General features: G+C 34.9%; 1 protein-coding gene across 1 annotated transcript in view; it reads left to right on the forward strand.

Annotated features, from left to right (window-relative positions):
* MMP16 (matrix metallopeptidase 16) overlaps positions 1-13650 on the forward strand; it is a 387096-nt gene extending 373446 nt beyond the window's left edge. Inside the window, exon 10 of the mRNA XM_043962815.1 lies at positions 2817-13650. Coding sequence (XP_043818750.1) covers positions 2817-3151 — 335 coding nt within the window. The 3' untranslated portion in view covers positions 3152-13650. The remainder of the gene's footprint in view (positions 1-2816) is intronic.
* Positions 13651-14708: the final 1058 nt, after the last annotated feature.

Here is a 14708-nt window from a genome sequence, read left to right on the forward strand (position 1 = left end):
TATTAGAAGAGTGGTCTTGAACCTGTCATTTCTCCCTCTGGTGCCTCATTCTTTATTTATTATGGCTTCTGCCATGTTTTTCCTGTATGTAGGGAAAAAAAGAGAGTCCTGAATTTGGAGTCAAGAGAAGTGGGGTTAGAGCAGTACAGCAAGTGTTTTATTTTGGGCAAGTGACAACATCTCCAGGCGTGAATTTTCTCATGCGAAGGAGTTACAGGAGATGTGTTTGTAACTTCTGAGTTCCTTTCTAGATCTAATTCCCATGATCAATTCTATATACCATTACTTTTGTATTTTATGCTAATGTTGGCATCATCATACAGATATATGTTCCTAATCCACTAGTTTAAGTGAAATTTTAAAGCATACCATGAATTTGCTAATGTGATAAGTCAGAACCTATAATTTCACAGGGAATCTAGGTACCTGCTAGAGGAGAAAAGTCTCTTCCAGTGCTGCTGGGCATTTGATCTTCAATGTATAGTCTTAGAGGGCATCCTAGAATATTACTAAGAGGTTTAGTGATTTGCTCAATATTACATAGTTGGTACTTGTCAGAGACCGGACTTGAACCCAGGTCTTCATGAATCAGATGCCAGCTCATTATCATAAACCATATTCCTCTTGTGCCTTGAGAAATCTAAGCCAAATATTTTCCTATTATCCAAAATTGCTAAGAACTTTCCCCATTACCAAGTTAAAAAAATAATTCTGAACCTTGTGACTTATTAGGATCACTGTTCTAAAGATCCCTTTTAATTTTTTTTAGAGATGTGGGGAATTTGGGTGAATGTCATATGTTCTACAACAAATTTCCTATGCACCAAAGCTATTTCCACATTCTAAAGATGTCCATCGATGATAGTGGCCCATTGATAAGATGGCAACAAATTTTCTAAAAGAAATAATCTTTTATATATGATTTCTCTTCTGGTCCTAAGACATAAAATATTTACTAAAATACTTGCTTGTCAGTATAATAAAGACCTGAGTTCTTGGGTCTTGTCCGGCCATCAAGTAGCATTCACTGTTCAGGTCTTTTCTTTTTTATGAAAAACATTTCATGTTTTTATACTTTAAGTATCCTAAATACTTGAGTTGATAAGGAATGAAGGAAGAGAGGAAATAAAATTGGAAGATATTCCTCAAACCAAATAACATTTAAAATATAGATATTTGAAGGGGAAAAAAAGGAATGAAAAAAAAGTCCAAAACACCTTTCTGTCTTTCTCTGTCTCTTTCTGTCTCTCTCTGTCTCTCTCTGTCTCTGTCTCTCTGTCTCTGTCTCTGTTTCTCTTTTTCTCTCTGTCTCTGTCTTCTCTCTGTCTCTCTCTGTCTCTGTCTCTCTGTCTCTCTCTGTTTCTCTCTGTCTGTCTCTGTCTCTCTGTGTCTCTGTCTCTCTGTGTCTTTGTCTCTGTCTCTCTGTCTTTGTCTCTGTCTCTCTGTCTCTCTGTCTCTCTCTCTGTCTCTCTCTCTGTCTCTCTCTGTCTCTCTCTCTCTCTCTCTCTCTCTCTCTCTCTCTCTCTTGCCCAGGGTCACACAGCTAATAAGTAAGTGTCAAGTTTCTGAGGCTGGATTTGAACTCAGGTCCTCCTGAATCCAGAGCCAGTGCTTTATCCACTGTGCCACTTTGCTGCCCCCCAGCTCTATTTTTGCTACCAAGTTCCAAACATTCCTTTTCTCATGTTAATGTTGCATAGCTTGGTTTGTAATTCCAGCTAACTAAATATATAGCTAAAAAACAACATCTACCACTATAAAAATGGGAATGTCCTGTAGAATTTATTACAATGAAATATGACCTATAAAGATCATTGATAGGTCAGGCTCTACAATTCCCTGAAATAGAGTTTTGTATACCTTGGTTTTCATGATCACCTGTTACCTTTTGGGTATTAGATGAAGACAAAGATTGGAAAACTTCCAGCTGTTTGTTTTCAGTTTACAAACTGAAAGAGTAAGTTCACCTATTTTGAAGGTTTGTTTTATTCTGGATCGATGCCATTTTTCAATTGGGATTGTCTAATGTTTTGTTATTTGGCAGGGTCTCAGCATTTCTTCAGCTAAGCTTATTGGGTAATTACATTGGATTTCATTAAAATGATCAAATACCAGCTCCCTACAGAAAAAAGTGAATCTGCATACACCTGTTATCACTTGGCAAGTTGCTCCCACTGCAAAACTGTTTGGATCTTAAAGCATTATAGCAGATTGATGTGGCACTGAAAGAGTGATTATCAGATTTTGATGACTTCAATTTATTGTCCAGTTTTTAGCATGCTAAACTGTATTCCTTAACAAAATATTAGAGACATTCCAACATAAAAAATGCACTCCTTATATTCTGGAGAATTATTACAATACATGTCAGGAGATAATTGATCCAGAAATCATGACTGAATTGTTTGGCCATACAGCATTTTAAAGCAGTCTCTTTTTTTGGTTCCTTCATTTTTATCTCAAGGTAGAGAACCAATTCAAGATTATATCCAAAGTGATAACTTACTGTGTAGTCAAGCCATTGGACTGGGAGAGAATTTTATGTATCAGTTCAACTGAAGGCATTTTAGGGAATAATTTTAAGATAAACAATTTTGTAAATGTCATGGAGAACAGGTTTTCCAAGCTCATTATCCCCATCTATATCTGTGAGTCTGAGTCATACTCAAAATTTTCATCCTAGGCCCATCTCCCACTTTCCCCACCCATAAATATTCTGAGTAAGTACATTTCACTATTGAATGGACAGATAATTTGTCTTTATAAAGAAACTGCAAATACCTTTGTAAATAAATACATTTTTTTTCATTTTCTAGGCTTCACATATTTCTATAAAGGGAAAGAGTACTGGAAATTCAATAACCAGGTACTTAAGGTAGAACCTGGGTATCCCAGATCCATCCTCAAGGATTTTATGGGCTGTGAAGGACCAACAGATCGGGACAAAGAACGACATAGCCCACAAGATGACGTAGATATTGTCATCAAACTGGACAACACAGCCAGCACTGTGAAAGCCATAGCTATTGTCATCCCTTGCATCCTGGCCTTATGCCTCCTTGTATTGGTTTACACAGTGTTCCAATTCAAGAGGAAAGGAACACCCCGTCACATACTGTACTGCAAACGCTCTATGCAAGAGTGGGTGTGATAAAGGGCTTTTTTCCCCTTTCTTTCCCAGGAGTTTGTGGTAACTTGAGATTCAACACAAGAGCTGTTATGCTGTTTCCTAGCTAGGAGCAGGCATCCATCAGCCTGGATCAGGGCTGATCTTTAAAACCCAGGGGGTCGCCTGTCCTGCGCCTGAGTGTGAATTCACTCATATGGGAAACTTCCATGACACACAGTATCTGCCGTTTCTTCAGTCCTTTGTCTTTCTTCGTCATTCAGTTCTAGGCCTTTCCTCTGCACGCTCAATGCCCAGTACACTTTTAGGACTAACTAAAGAAGAGGAAAAAGAAGAAAAACAACAACAACAACAAAAAGAAGATTCTTCTTAATGGTTTCAAACATTATCCCCTACTTTAACCCCCTCTGAGCCACCAGAAGCTTAATCACATTTCTGGAGGGGGTAAAAAAAAAGTTTTTGCTTAAAAAAAGTTTTCAACAAGACAACCCATAATTGAACTTTCAGGAAAGTGTGAAGACCCAAAACAGCTTTGTCTCCAAAGAGGATTGCTTTCTGTCTGCTATGGATCTAGTCCTTTACTCCTACACGTAATTTTTTTGTCTGGTGGGAGACATGGATGACACATGCAGGACGCTAGACTGTTTGGACAGCCATTTTCCAACCAACAAGGGGCCAAAATATCTGCAATATAGTGACAGCCTTAATGATACATCCATTTTGCGTTTTATACAGCTGTTCGGAGCTATGTCCTCAATGTTTTATCACATTTATATCCATATAACTAAATTCAAACAGAACCTTTTCATTGTTTTGAGGTGTTTCTTTTTTCCCCTTTTTATCAGCTACTATACTTTTGTTGTTGGTACTTCCCTTCTACCCCCACAAGCTGTATGAGGCCAATTGCCCCAGGCCTTCATGGGTCTGTCAGTAACACTCATTTACAAAGCATAGCAAGAAGCAGTATGTCTCTAAAGTGGATTGCAGGGAATTTAAGTAGCAGTGATTCTTACCAGGAAATGTGACACTAGTATTACATTGGTGTAACCCTTTGAGAACTATAATATCAGTTTTCAGAGTCTTAGGATGCTAATCTGGGGTTCTGTTAAATTACAGGTCCGGGTAGTGGTATATACAAACATAAGTTCATGAAGTTCAAGGCTTTAAAACAGATATCCTTTGATCACAAAAAAGTACATAAAAATTCATGTAACTGCTAAAATGAAATTATGACCAAGCAACAGGAGAGATGACATTTGCCAAAAACCTTTCTGGCAAAGAAAAGAAAAATAATTTTAATATCATCTAGCATTCTACCAATAGATTCTAAAAACTAAAGAAATAAAACAACTGGCTACAATTTTATAACTTAAGTCTTTTTATCTTAGACATATTGAATTTCTGTTTCAAATTCCATTGCATGAAAATTCAATTTGTCTTGGTATATGATTACATGCAAGTAAGCATTACAGTTTCAAAAGTAGACCAATGAAATGACTCTGAGGTTGCATGAATATTCTCCAGTGCATTACTTACTGCATGTTTCCCAAAGTTCTCAAAGGGTTGGCAAGACTTGTGGCTTTTAGCTGTCCGTTCCATCACTGACAGAGCCAAGGGACCACCAAAGCATTTCATTGTTGAGTGTGATTTGTCCTAACAGCAGTATTGTCATTTTCATGAGACCTGCAGAGCGGGTTTGTATCAATATTTTTTTCCTAGAGAAAAGTCAGCAACTGACAGACCTCTTTATTGATTTTAGGAACTGCTTCTTGCAGTGATAGGCTTTACAGCTACTGGGCTGTGAACTTATTAAAGATGGTCAGAATGAATGCACCCCATGAGTCAGATTCTGGCTTTGTGTGAAAGCCAGGCTTGGAGGGGAATTGCTTTTGAAACAATGAACAGCTTGCCTTGAACTTGATTATTGATCTGTTGACTGTCATTAACCACAACTTAAACATTGTCTTCTGTGAGAAATTTCCTAGTAGAGTACTATTCTTTGTCTTTACCCTTTGACCTTTAACTTGCAAACTGGCACAAGTGAAGGGGATTGCAAGATCTGATGTTACTAATAAATCTGGATTGTTAATTTGCTTTCTAAAAACTGGGTAATCACTATCCAAATTCTCAGAAAAGTATGAGCTGTTTTTTAAGGAAGGGAAGAAAAGGAATTGAACACACATCTATCTGCAGGTGGGCATTTTGCCATCAGTACATGCACACTCTAAAGTTAAACTATAAGTAGAAGTGACTTTTTATTTGGTGTTCATATAATTTCATGTCCAAATTCATCATTTTACAATGACATACAAAGTTACAGGAAAAAAAATAACCTCAAATACTTGAATGGCCAGTGTGGCTTTTATATAAAGCAGGAATTTTATACTAGTCAAAAAGATTTCTTACTAATTTGCTAATATACATTACTGGATCGTTTTTAATGAGTGTAGGTTTGCATTATTGTTTGGAAATGGCTAGCTGGCTGCCTTGAATTCATATTTATACTCAACATAGCATGAAAATTAGTATGTTCTTTCGTTTGTTTGTTGAACTACATGTTTATGATTTGGTCAGAGGACTACATTGTAATCATGTGCAGCATGCTGAAAAGCCTTGCGAAAATTTCTTATGGAATAAACAGATATAATATATATATATGTGCAAGGATAAAGAAAATGAGCAGTTAGAAGAAAAAAAAAGGTTAGAACAAAACAATATGTAGACCAGGATTCATTCTGGCAAGATTACCAATGTGAGGGCAAAGTAGATCAAGGGATTGCACCGGAATCAGCCTATAGCATTGCTTTAATTCTTCCACTCAAGTTGCTGCTGATATAGTAGAGTTTATTCACTATTATAAAACATCAAATAATATTATATGATCATAATTATGCAGTATCTTGCATGTAGATTTTTTAAAAATTATTTTTTTCAATTTTGTGTCAATGAGCAAAAAATCCTGGAAATTAGGATTTGCTAAGTATATATATTTTAAAAAGAATTCCACATCATTTTTGGACATATAAAAACAACTTATGAAACTTCATGCAAAATAATTCATTTGATTTTTCATCCAAAAAGAGAAAAGTGCTGCCTTATTCATCTGTTGTCAATTTTTTGAAAAGTACACAAGACTAGAAAACAGGTATATTAGACAGGCAAAAATAATTTTTGAGTGTGTATTTGTGTGTGTGTGTGTGTGTGTGTGTGTGTCTGACTTCTAGCTCACACCAATGGATGAATTTATTTTGGTATATGCCTAAGTAAGAGATAGAATTATGTGGCCAGAAAAAGATTATGTGTTAAACTTTACATGGAATGTGTAGTCCTAGTTAGAGTAGAAAAAAAATCATGCTGGGAGACTACCAGAGAGATAAGGGAAGAAAGAGAAAAGGACAACTTCAATCTAATCATCACTGATTCCTTTCCAGGACTTTATTTTTATTACTGGAAAGGAGGCATTTTTTTCAGGCAATTATTAGTACCACCATTTCCCTTCTCCTTTAGAGTGGGGGGAAATATCCTATTGGAGTACTTAAAGTGAGAGAACCTAATTGTCTAATCATATATCAGTAGCCACTCTGTGATTGAGTATGAATGTCCATAGGCCATCATCTAGGGGGAAAATGATCTATTAATAGAGACTCTCAGCACTCAAGTCAGTCTGTCTAACATGATTCCAGCTATCCATTCACTGGTGGCATGAGCTTCCAAGTTCTAGAGTTTCTAAAATTGAAATGAAAATAGATCAGAAACCATAATGATGCTAGCCAAACATTTTCTTTGTTGATGTTTCGTCATTTCTCCAGTCATGTACCTGTTACACTGAATCCAAAATATTACTCTCCATATTGTTATCAATAGTCCTAGAATCAATAGTCTGCATGGTTTCTGTTTCAGTAGAATATCATTAACTGCCTTAGATAAAAGTATTTCCTGTTGCTGATCAGCATATAATTTCTACAAAACACAGTTGTTATTCAGAAGTATACCTTCAATTTCAGAAGTTCTCAGAATGTTGCTTAGAGCAGTGATACACAGCACCATAAGTCTTCCCAGAACTGGCAGTATTGACAACCCATATGAAAACTTATATGACCACCCAGAATTGGCAGTATTAGCAGAATTGGCAGCCTATATGAAAACTCTTTAATTTACTGCAATATTATAGCCAACTTAGTGCATACTATGTGGCACTAAATTAAACAAGTTTGTGCTCTAAATCAGAAGGCAACATTAATCCAAGTAAATGGAAAAATATGTGTAATATACAACAAAATAGTAAGAACATGCCATCCTATTAAAATATACATACTACTTTTTCTAGTCAATTAAAATAAATCCAATTCAGTTCAACAAACATTACTAGATTCTAGGAGTACAGATATGATAAGTGATTCAAGAGGTATACAAGATATTGGACATTACAAGCAATGCATAAGAATGAAAGGCAGAATGTCATAATCACAAAGGAAAAGTTCAGATAAGTCTTACAAGAAGAATGATGGGTGAGATCATATTATTCGGTGTATACATATTATTTTTGTTTCACTTCTAATAATTGCCATTAATGGTGATTAAAAAGGGGGAGACTCTACCTCTTAACTCCCTGTTAGTATGGTAAGATTGGAAATCCCTGGAATATGTGTGCACACATGCATATACACACATATACACATGCATATGTATGTGCATGTACATATGTGTACATACACATGAATATGTATGTGCATGTGTGTTTTATGTGTGTGCTTATGTATACACACTTGATTGTTGAATGTGAAGATATTGCTTTAGCAAGTTATACAAATGTTACAGTATCTTTAACCATATGTGGAATAGATTCATAATATTGCAACCTTAGGTGCAGCACAAATGCATCCCAACGTATTTGAGATGTTACAGTACAGCTGCCAATAAGTACACACAAGACATAAACTTTGAAATCAGAATGTTGTCTGTGGGGGATTTTGTGTTATAATAATTGTGAATGTGGAGTTAATGCAATATATTATGTATGAAGAATATGTGATAAGAAAGGGGTTTCAGAAATATTTGCAGAAATTAGTAGAATCTGGGATTGATATTTAACTGCTGTTATGAGCAATCAGAGGAACAACCATGTGAATGGGATGATAACAAGGCTTTTTTTTGGGGGTGAGGCAATTGGGGTTAAGTGACTTGCCCAGGGTCACACAGCTAGTAAGTATTAAGTGTCTGAGGCCAGATTTGAACTCAGGTCCTCCTGAATCCAAGGCCAGTGCTCTATCCACTGTGCCACCTAGCTGCCCCTACAAGGCTTTTGATAGACATAGTAAAGCACAAGGCTATTTTTGTTACACTTTCAAGAGTATGTATACTTCAACATATCACAAATGTCAAACACCAGTGCCCTCCATATGGGAATTGTTAAATGTATTTGATGTTTATACTGTTAAAAACTAGCCCTCTGTTTACTCTTTTTTGTTGTTGTTGTTTTTTTGTTTGTTTTTTAATGAGGCAATTGGAGTTAAGTGACTTGCTCAGGGTCACACAGCTAGTAAGTGTTAAGTGTCTGAGGCCGGATTTGAACTCAGGTACTCCTGACTCCAGGGCCGGTGCTCTATCCACTGCACCACCTAGCTGCCCCTCTGTTTACTCTTAACACTTAATATCTCCCTACCTGAAAAGTCATCCCAGGAAGTACTTTGTTTTTGTTAATGAAGTTTGAATACACTTGTGAACAAACAGTTGCTAGCAGAACTTGTGGATCTATGTGGCATTTTCCAAGGTCCTTATGAGATAGTGACAGAAATATCAGGAATCTTTTGTCATTTAAAAAAAAATAATAGTCCAGTTGAAGAGAAGGAAGAAAGAGGACATGGGCAGTGCTATGATTGTTAGAAAAGCAAAATATTTGTTCAACATGATATAATGAAAGATCAAGCAACATAGTGTAGATTCTGGAAAATAATAGTTCAATAAATATTTGTTGTGTACTTGCTATCTGCAAGCACTATGCAAGGAATGCCAGATACAAAGATAAATGCTCTTCAGTTAGCTACAAAGTGTTTATCTTCTAGAAATATGTAGAACCTATAAATGGATGTAAACAAAAATCCACAAATCTCTCATTATAACTAAAAATTCTAGTTTAACAATTACATAATATTGGAAAGTGCTATCTCATGGACCATAACACAGTGTCAAATGGAAGCATTTAATGTATGACCCTAGCAATGAAACTGTAACTATAAAGTGAGTAGGCATTCTCCATATCACATTTAACCTCAGTATCTATGTATTATATTCCATTAATACATAGGCTAAACCATCAGCACTGGATATCTGTCAATCTGAATTGGAAGGAAATTTCATTAGAATACACACTAGATAAAGCATTACCAAGAGATAGAAGCTCTATTCAATCATCTCACATAATACCTTTGACAAAACTTGCCTTAATGATCTGCCTTTAGGAGCATAAAATCTTTGCCTGGTATACATTATTCAAAGTGGTTCAAGTGTTCCATAAAATGGTTTTTAAATGATTCTAAAATGGCTCAGGTCAAATTAATCATGTTTATTTTTAAAAATAGTTTCTGATTGCCCTAAGTACAATATTTATTAGTTTCAAAACTTCAGGGAAGATGTGGAATTGTAAAATTCCATTCATTTTCCTAATGGGAAATTATAATGTCACCTTTCTATTTTAGATGCAACGATAAGCCTGGAACAGGATGTAGCAGGCACAAAGTACTTAGAAAGGACTGATGTTTCTATAAAGATAAGAAGTGCAGGAGTAAAGCTTAGAAGAGAGTTTTTAGTTTCATTGGAAACTGTAATGCAATTTTTTAAAAAATGTACTCTTACCTAAAGACAGTCAAAGAAAAGAAGAATACCACCATAAACATGGCCAATAAATAGTAAACATAAAATCTCTCAAATATAGAAAAACACATCTAAAAGCAACTAGTGTAATCTATATAGTTCAGCTTTATAGATTTAAAATTTGTGTCATGAAGTTATTGATTTTATTGAACAACTGATGTTGCTCTAGAGACATTACCTGATTGTGTCCTCAATGTGCCAATATTTTGAAAGGTACATTAAGTAATGCTGAGCAAAGGAAATATAAATGGAATGTAAATGTGTTGTGAATGTTTTCAGACTTGCTTCATGCACTATCCCAAAGGTCAACTTACGTGACCTCCATAATATATATGAAGTTAATTAAATATGTGAATGTTAAAGAAAGTAATTCAATGTAGGTGATTGATCTCAGTTTCCACGAAAGAAGACATTGACTATAAGACATAGTGAGTGGAAGAAGATAAATGACATTGGGATAAAATGAAGGAGTTCTTGATTTCTGAAGATGTTTCTTGTACATTTCATTACCATTTTTCCACATGAAATTTCCGTTCATAGCAGCATTCTTCATGTACACTTTTTTGTAGCACTATATCATTACTTAAATTAGAGGTTAGAAATGGGAAACTTTTAACTCTAGCTTTCTTATATGCTTACAAATTACTGTGGTAGAATTAGTTTGTAGTAAGATATTACTATCTTAAGATGCTATTGTCCATGGAATAATTTGATTCTGTTTGTACACAGTTGTTGGCCAGAACAATGTTATTTGATGCCTGGTATAAAGCTCATCTCTGGTGTCACTAGGTTGCAGACCCTGTTTTGTTTTGTTTTGTTTTGTTTGAATACTCATTTGCAATTGTCTTAAAGTTGCTCTACATCTTTATGGGTTTTTTTTGTATTAATAATACCATACCTTTTTCATTATTTCTACTTCAATGGCTGAAGTAACGATGCAAGTCATTTCCATCTCTCCTAGAAAGCATGCCTGATCATCATAAGGTATCTCTTAATTCAGTCTCATGTTACTCTCATTTCTTAGCAAACATATCAGAATCTACTCTATTGCTATTATCTGAGAGCAGTTTAGTTAATTTCCCCTTTGGACAGAAATTAGGTTTTAATTTATTTCATATAGATATGTATATGTGCATATATGTATGTATATACATATGGATACATACATATATTGCTATATAGGTCATATGCAGTCCATCATTAAAGTTAGAAACACAGTATAAGTAGTAATTTTAAATCTTTGCTTCTTACTCTTCTCAAGCTTACATTATTCCTGAGTGTAAGAGCTTGATTTTATATCCCCGTAGTTCTCATATTTCTATTTTACTTCATACCATTTGTCACTGGAAAAATGTACACTCTGATGGCAGGGTAACAACATACTGGTAACAAGATTTGTGTGTGTGTGTGTGTGTGTGTGTGTGTGTGTGTGTTTCATTCCATGCCTTTGCATAAACATGAGCCACATTTTCTCTTTTCCATGAGACCATTCTCTATAGGTGTGATTTCCTTCAGTCCTTCCTGAAAGCCAGAACTCAGGTGAGTGGCTAACTCCACATAAGGCAGAGGTGGTAACCAGGAAATTTTTTTCCTTACCTTTCCATATGTGCCTACACATATTTCATTGAAATCACATGCATTTTACTCACTTTCAAAATGTCTTTTATTGGAAATTCTGACTGCTTATGCAACTCTTTCCCTGAGAATGGTAGAGTGCTGAGTCTGGTGACTATTATCTGTTGATAAGGCAACAAAGGAAGTTTGCATTTGGAGAATGTAACAATTGTGCATAAAGGTAAGTAAAGAAATACAGTGCTTTGTATATGACATGTCTTTGCTACATAAAAGCATAATACATTGATTCTTAAGTCTCTTTTACTTTAGGTATAAAATGCATATGTATTAGAGTGTTGGCACAGTAGGTGCATTGACTCATTGGATAGGATCTGGTCAGCATTTCTACTGTAGACCTCTATTTTCAGGGGCTTAAAAACTCTGCCATAAAAAGAAAAAAAATGTTTCAAGCTTATGATCTAAGAAGAGCTCCTTTCTGCAGTATTATTTTAAAGAATTTTATCTTGTTTTTATATTATAGGAGGGAAGTAAATGTTTACCAGGCTCAATTATAAGTCAATTTAACTTTTTTTTTTAAAAGGGCAGATGATAACTTCATGGTCTTAAGGAGATATAGATCTGGATTACTGGTATTTGAAAATTTGCCTGAATCATCATTACTATAAAGTTAGTTTCAGGATGCTTTTAATCTAGATATTTGTATTAACCCTGCTCAGATCTCAATAGTGGATCACTGTGAGGCTGAATACAGATTTATTGAATCCCATTAGACTATCTAGTAAAGATTTGCATATGTACATATATGTTTATATATATTTTACTAGGTGAGTTTAGCATGTTAAATCCAATAAAACAAGGTTATTTCCCCCCAAAATTGGCACACATCTATCTTTCCAAAGGAAAGTCAAGTTTTAGGGTAATTGACACATTTTCTAGTCTCCTCTGGAAAAAAAATCCTTTCTTCCCTTATTTTTGTTAGGTGAAATGAGAAGATTTAAAACCGAGGCAAACATTAAGTAAATTTAATGCTGTGAAGCAGAGAGAAAAATGGGAAATTAAAAATTAAGGCTGGCACTTTGTGATATTTCTTATCATCTTAATTTTCATTCTTCTTGATACTGTCAGTTTTTAACACAGTATAAGACAACATTTAATCTTTGGGATGTTTTTGGTTCATGTTAAAATCTTAACATCATTTCAGTGGAGTTATTGTTATCTATAGTGTTCTGTGTGTAAGCAAAGAAATACTGAAGCATTTGTTTGCTTATTACAAGTTATAATTTGGGAAGCAGAATTTTTTTTGGGGGGGTGGGTTTCTTTTTACCTCTTTTTGCTCACACAGGATTCTATACAGTAACCTTCTTATACCTGGCATATGTTATTCCTTCAGGCAGCTTCTACTGACAAACACAAAGCTTGTTTGTGTGCAAATGCAAGGCTGACTAAATGGTGCTAAAGTGTATTATGACTGTCAGATATAATCAGGCAAAATTTTGTGGTGCTTAAACTAATTTTTCCATTGATTTTTATTGATCAATGCATTGAACAGTGTTTTATTATTCACAAGTTGTCTTTTATTAGTAAATCAAGGCTTCATAGTGCATTGTTAAATAAAATGGGTTGAATAGTCTATGTAACAGCTCACCAAGCTATTATCTCTTTAATTCCTTATAATGTTGCGTCATTAAAGGTCAAGGGGTCACAATATTAATCTCATTGCTGTAGACCATTAACATGACTTAACATTTCCAATCAAGTACTTATGTTTACAAGCTATAACCCTTTGACTGCTGCGGCAACCTTTAACCACACCAACGTCACAAGCTAGAATCATCAGCATGGTTCTTGCCATGGCAATCAAAGAGTTAAGGGCTGTGCAGTGATTTGTTTTATATTTATTAATTTCTATTTATTTTTGCTCATTTTCATTCAAGGAGGGGATTTGGGGTGGGGCAGTTCTTGTCTGCTGTAAGTGTCTTAACCAAGGGAAGGGTTAAAATGGCTTTTTATACTATTGCATCTTCTGTATTTACCATCGTTTCATTGTGTTGTAACTTAAAAAAAAATCTGTCAATAAATAAGAGAACAGAAAAAATGTTTCATAAAGACATTGTGGTTTTACTCCATGTTTTGTCCTACATAAAGTTACAACCAGTGTATCCCATTTACCATACATAAATGACCTTATTCACCCTCATTCACCAGTGATTAATCCATGTGGAACAGACAACTGAGAACCACTCACTCAGATAATCAGTCAGAAAAGACTGTAAATTTTACCTTAATTATTGATTGATTTATTCAGAATTTTGCCCAAATCATTTAGGTTATCATTATGCTTTTTCTAGAAAAATATTTGATCAATTTTCAGTGAGGACCATCAAAAAATTTACTGTGTTGATAAGCAGAATAAGTAATTAGGAATTATAAAAATACCATTGTTAAATTCAAGGCACCCAGTCCAAATGAACTATAGCCTTGAGTACTAAAAGAGCTAGCATTTTTTTTAGTGAGGCAATTGGGGTTAAGTGACTTGCCCAGGGTCACACAGCTAGTAAGTGTTAAGTGTCTGAGGCCGGATTTGAACTCAAGTACTCCTGAATCCAGGGCTAGTGCTCTATCCACTGCACAACCTAGCTGCCCCTAAGAGCTAGCATTTTGATTGCTACTATTAACAATATTTCAAATATTTATATATTGTCTGCTATAAGTGTCTTAATGAAGGGAAGGATTAAAATGGCTTTTTTATTTAAAAAATGGAAAATATTTTATAAAACTGGGAAAAAACAAATGCTACTAACTACAGAATAATTTAACATACACGGAAAAATTCTAGACTGGATCATTCAAGTGATAGCAAAATCTTGAAAATGAAGCTATGATTACAAATATCTAGTATGGCTTCATCAAGAGCAAGTCATATTAGTTTAACTTAATTTCCTAATTTGAGAAGACAAGTTAATAGTTAAAAACATTTTTAAGTGACTATTACATGCCAGCCATTATGCTAAATTCTGGGGATATATAAAAAATGGCAAGAGACAGTCCCCTGCTGTAAAAGAGCTCACAGGCTAACTACTACTTGATGGGGCTGTTGTGGCTATAGTTTTCTCAATTGTAGCCAAGCTTTTGATAA

Source organism: Dromiciops gliroides, chromosome 1 (genome assembly GCF_019393635.1).
Source record: "Dromiciops gliroides isolate mDroGli1 chromosome 1, mDroGli1.pri, whole genome shotgun sequence".
Classification (NCBI taxonomy): Eukaryota; Metazoa; Chordata; class Mammalia; order Microbiotheria; family Microbiotheriidae; genus Dromiciops; species Dromiciops gliroides.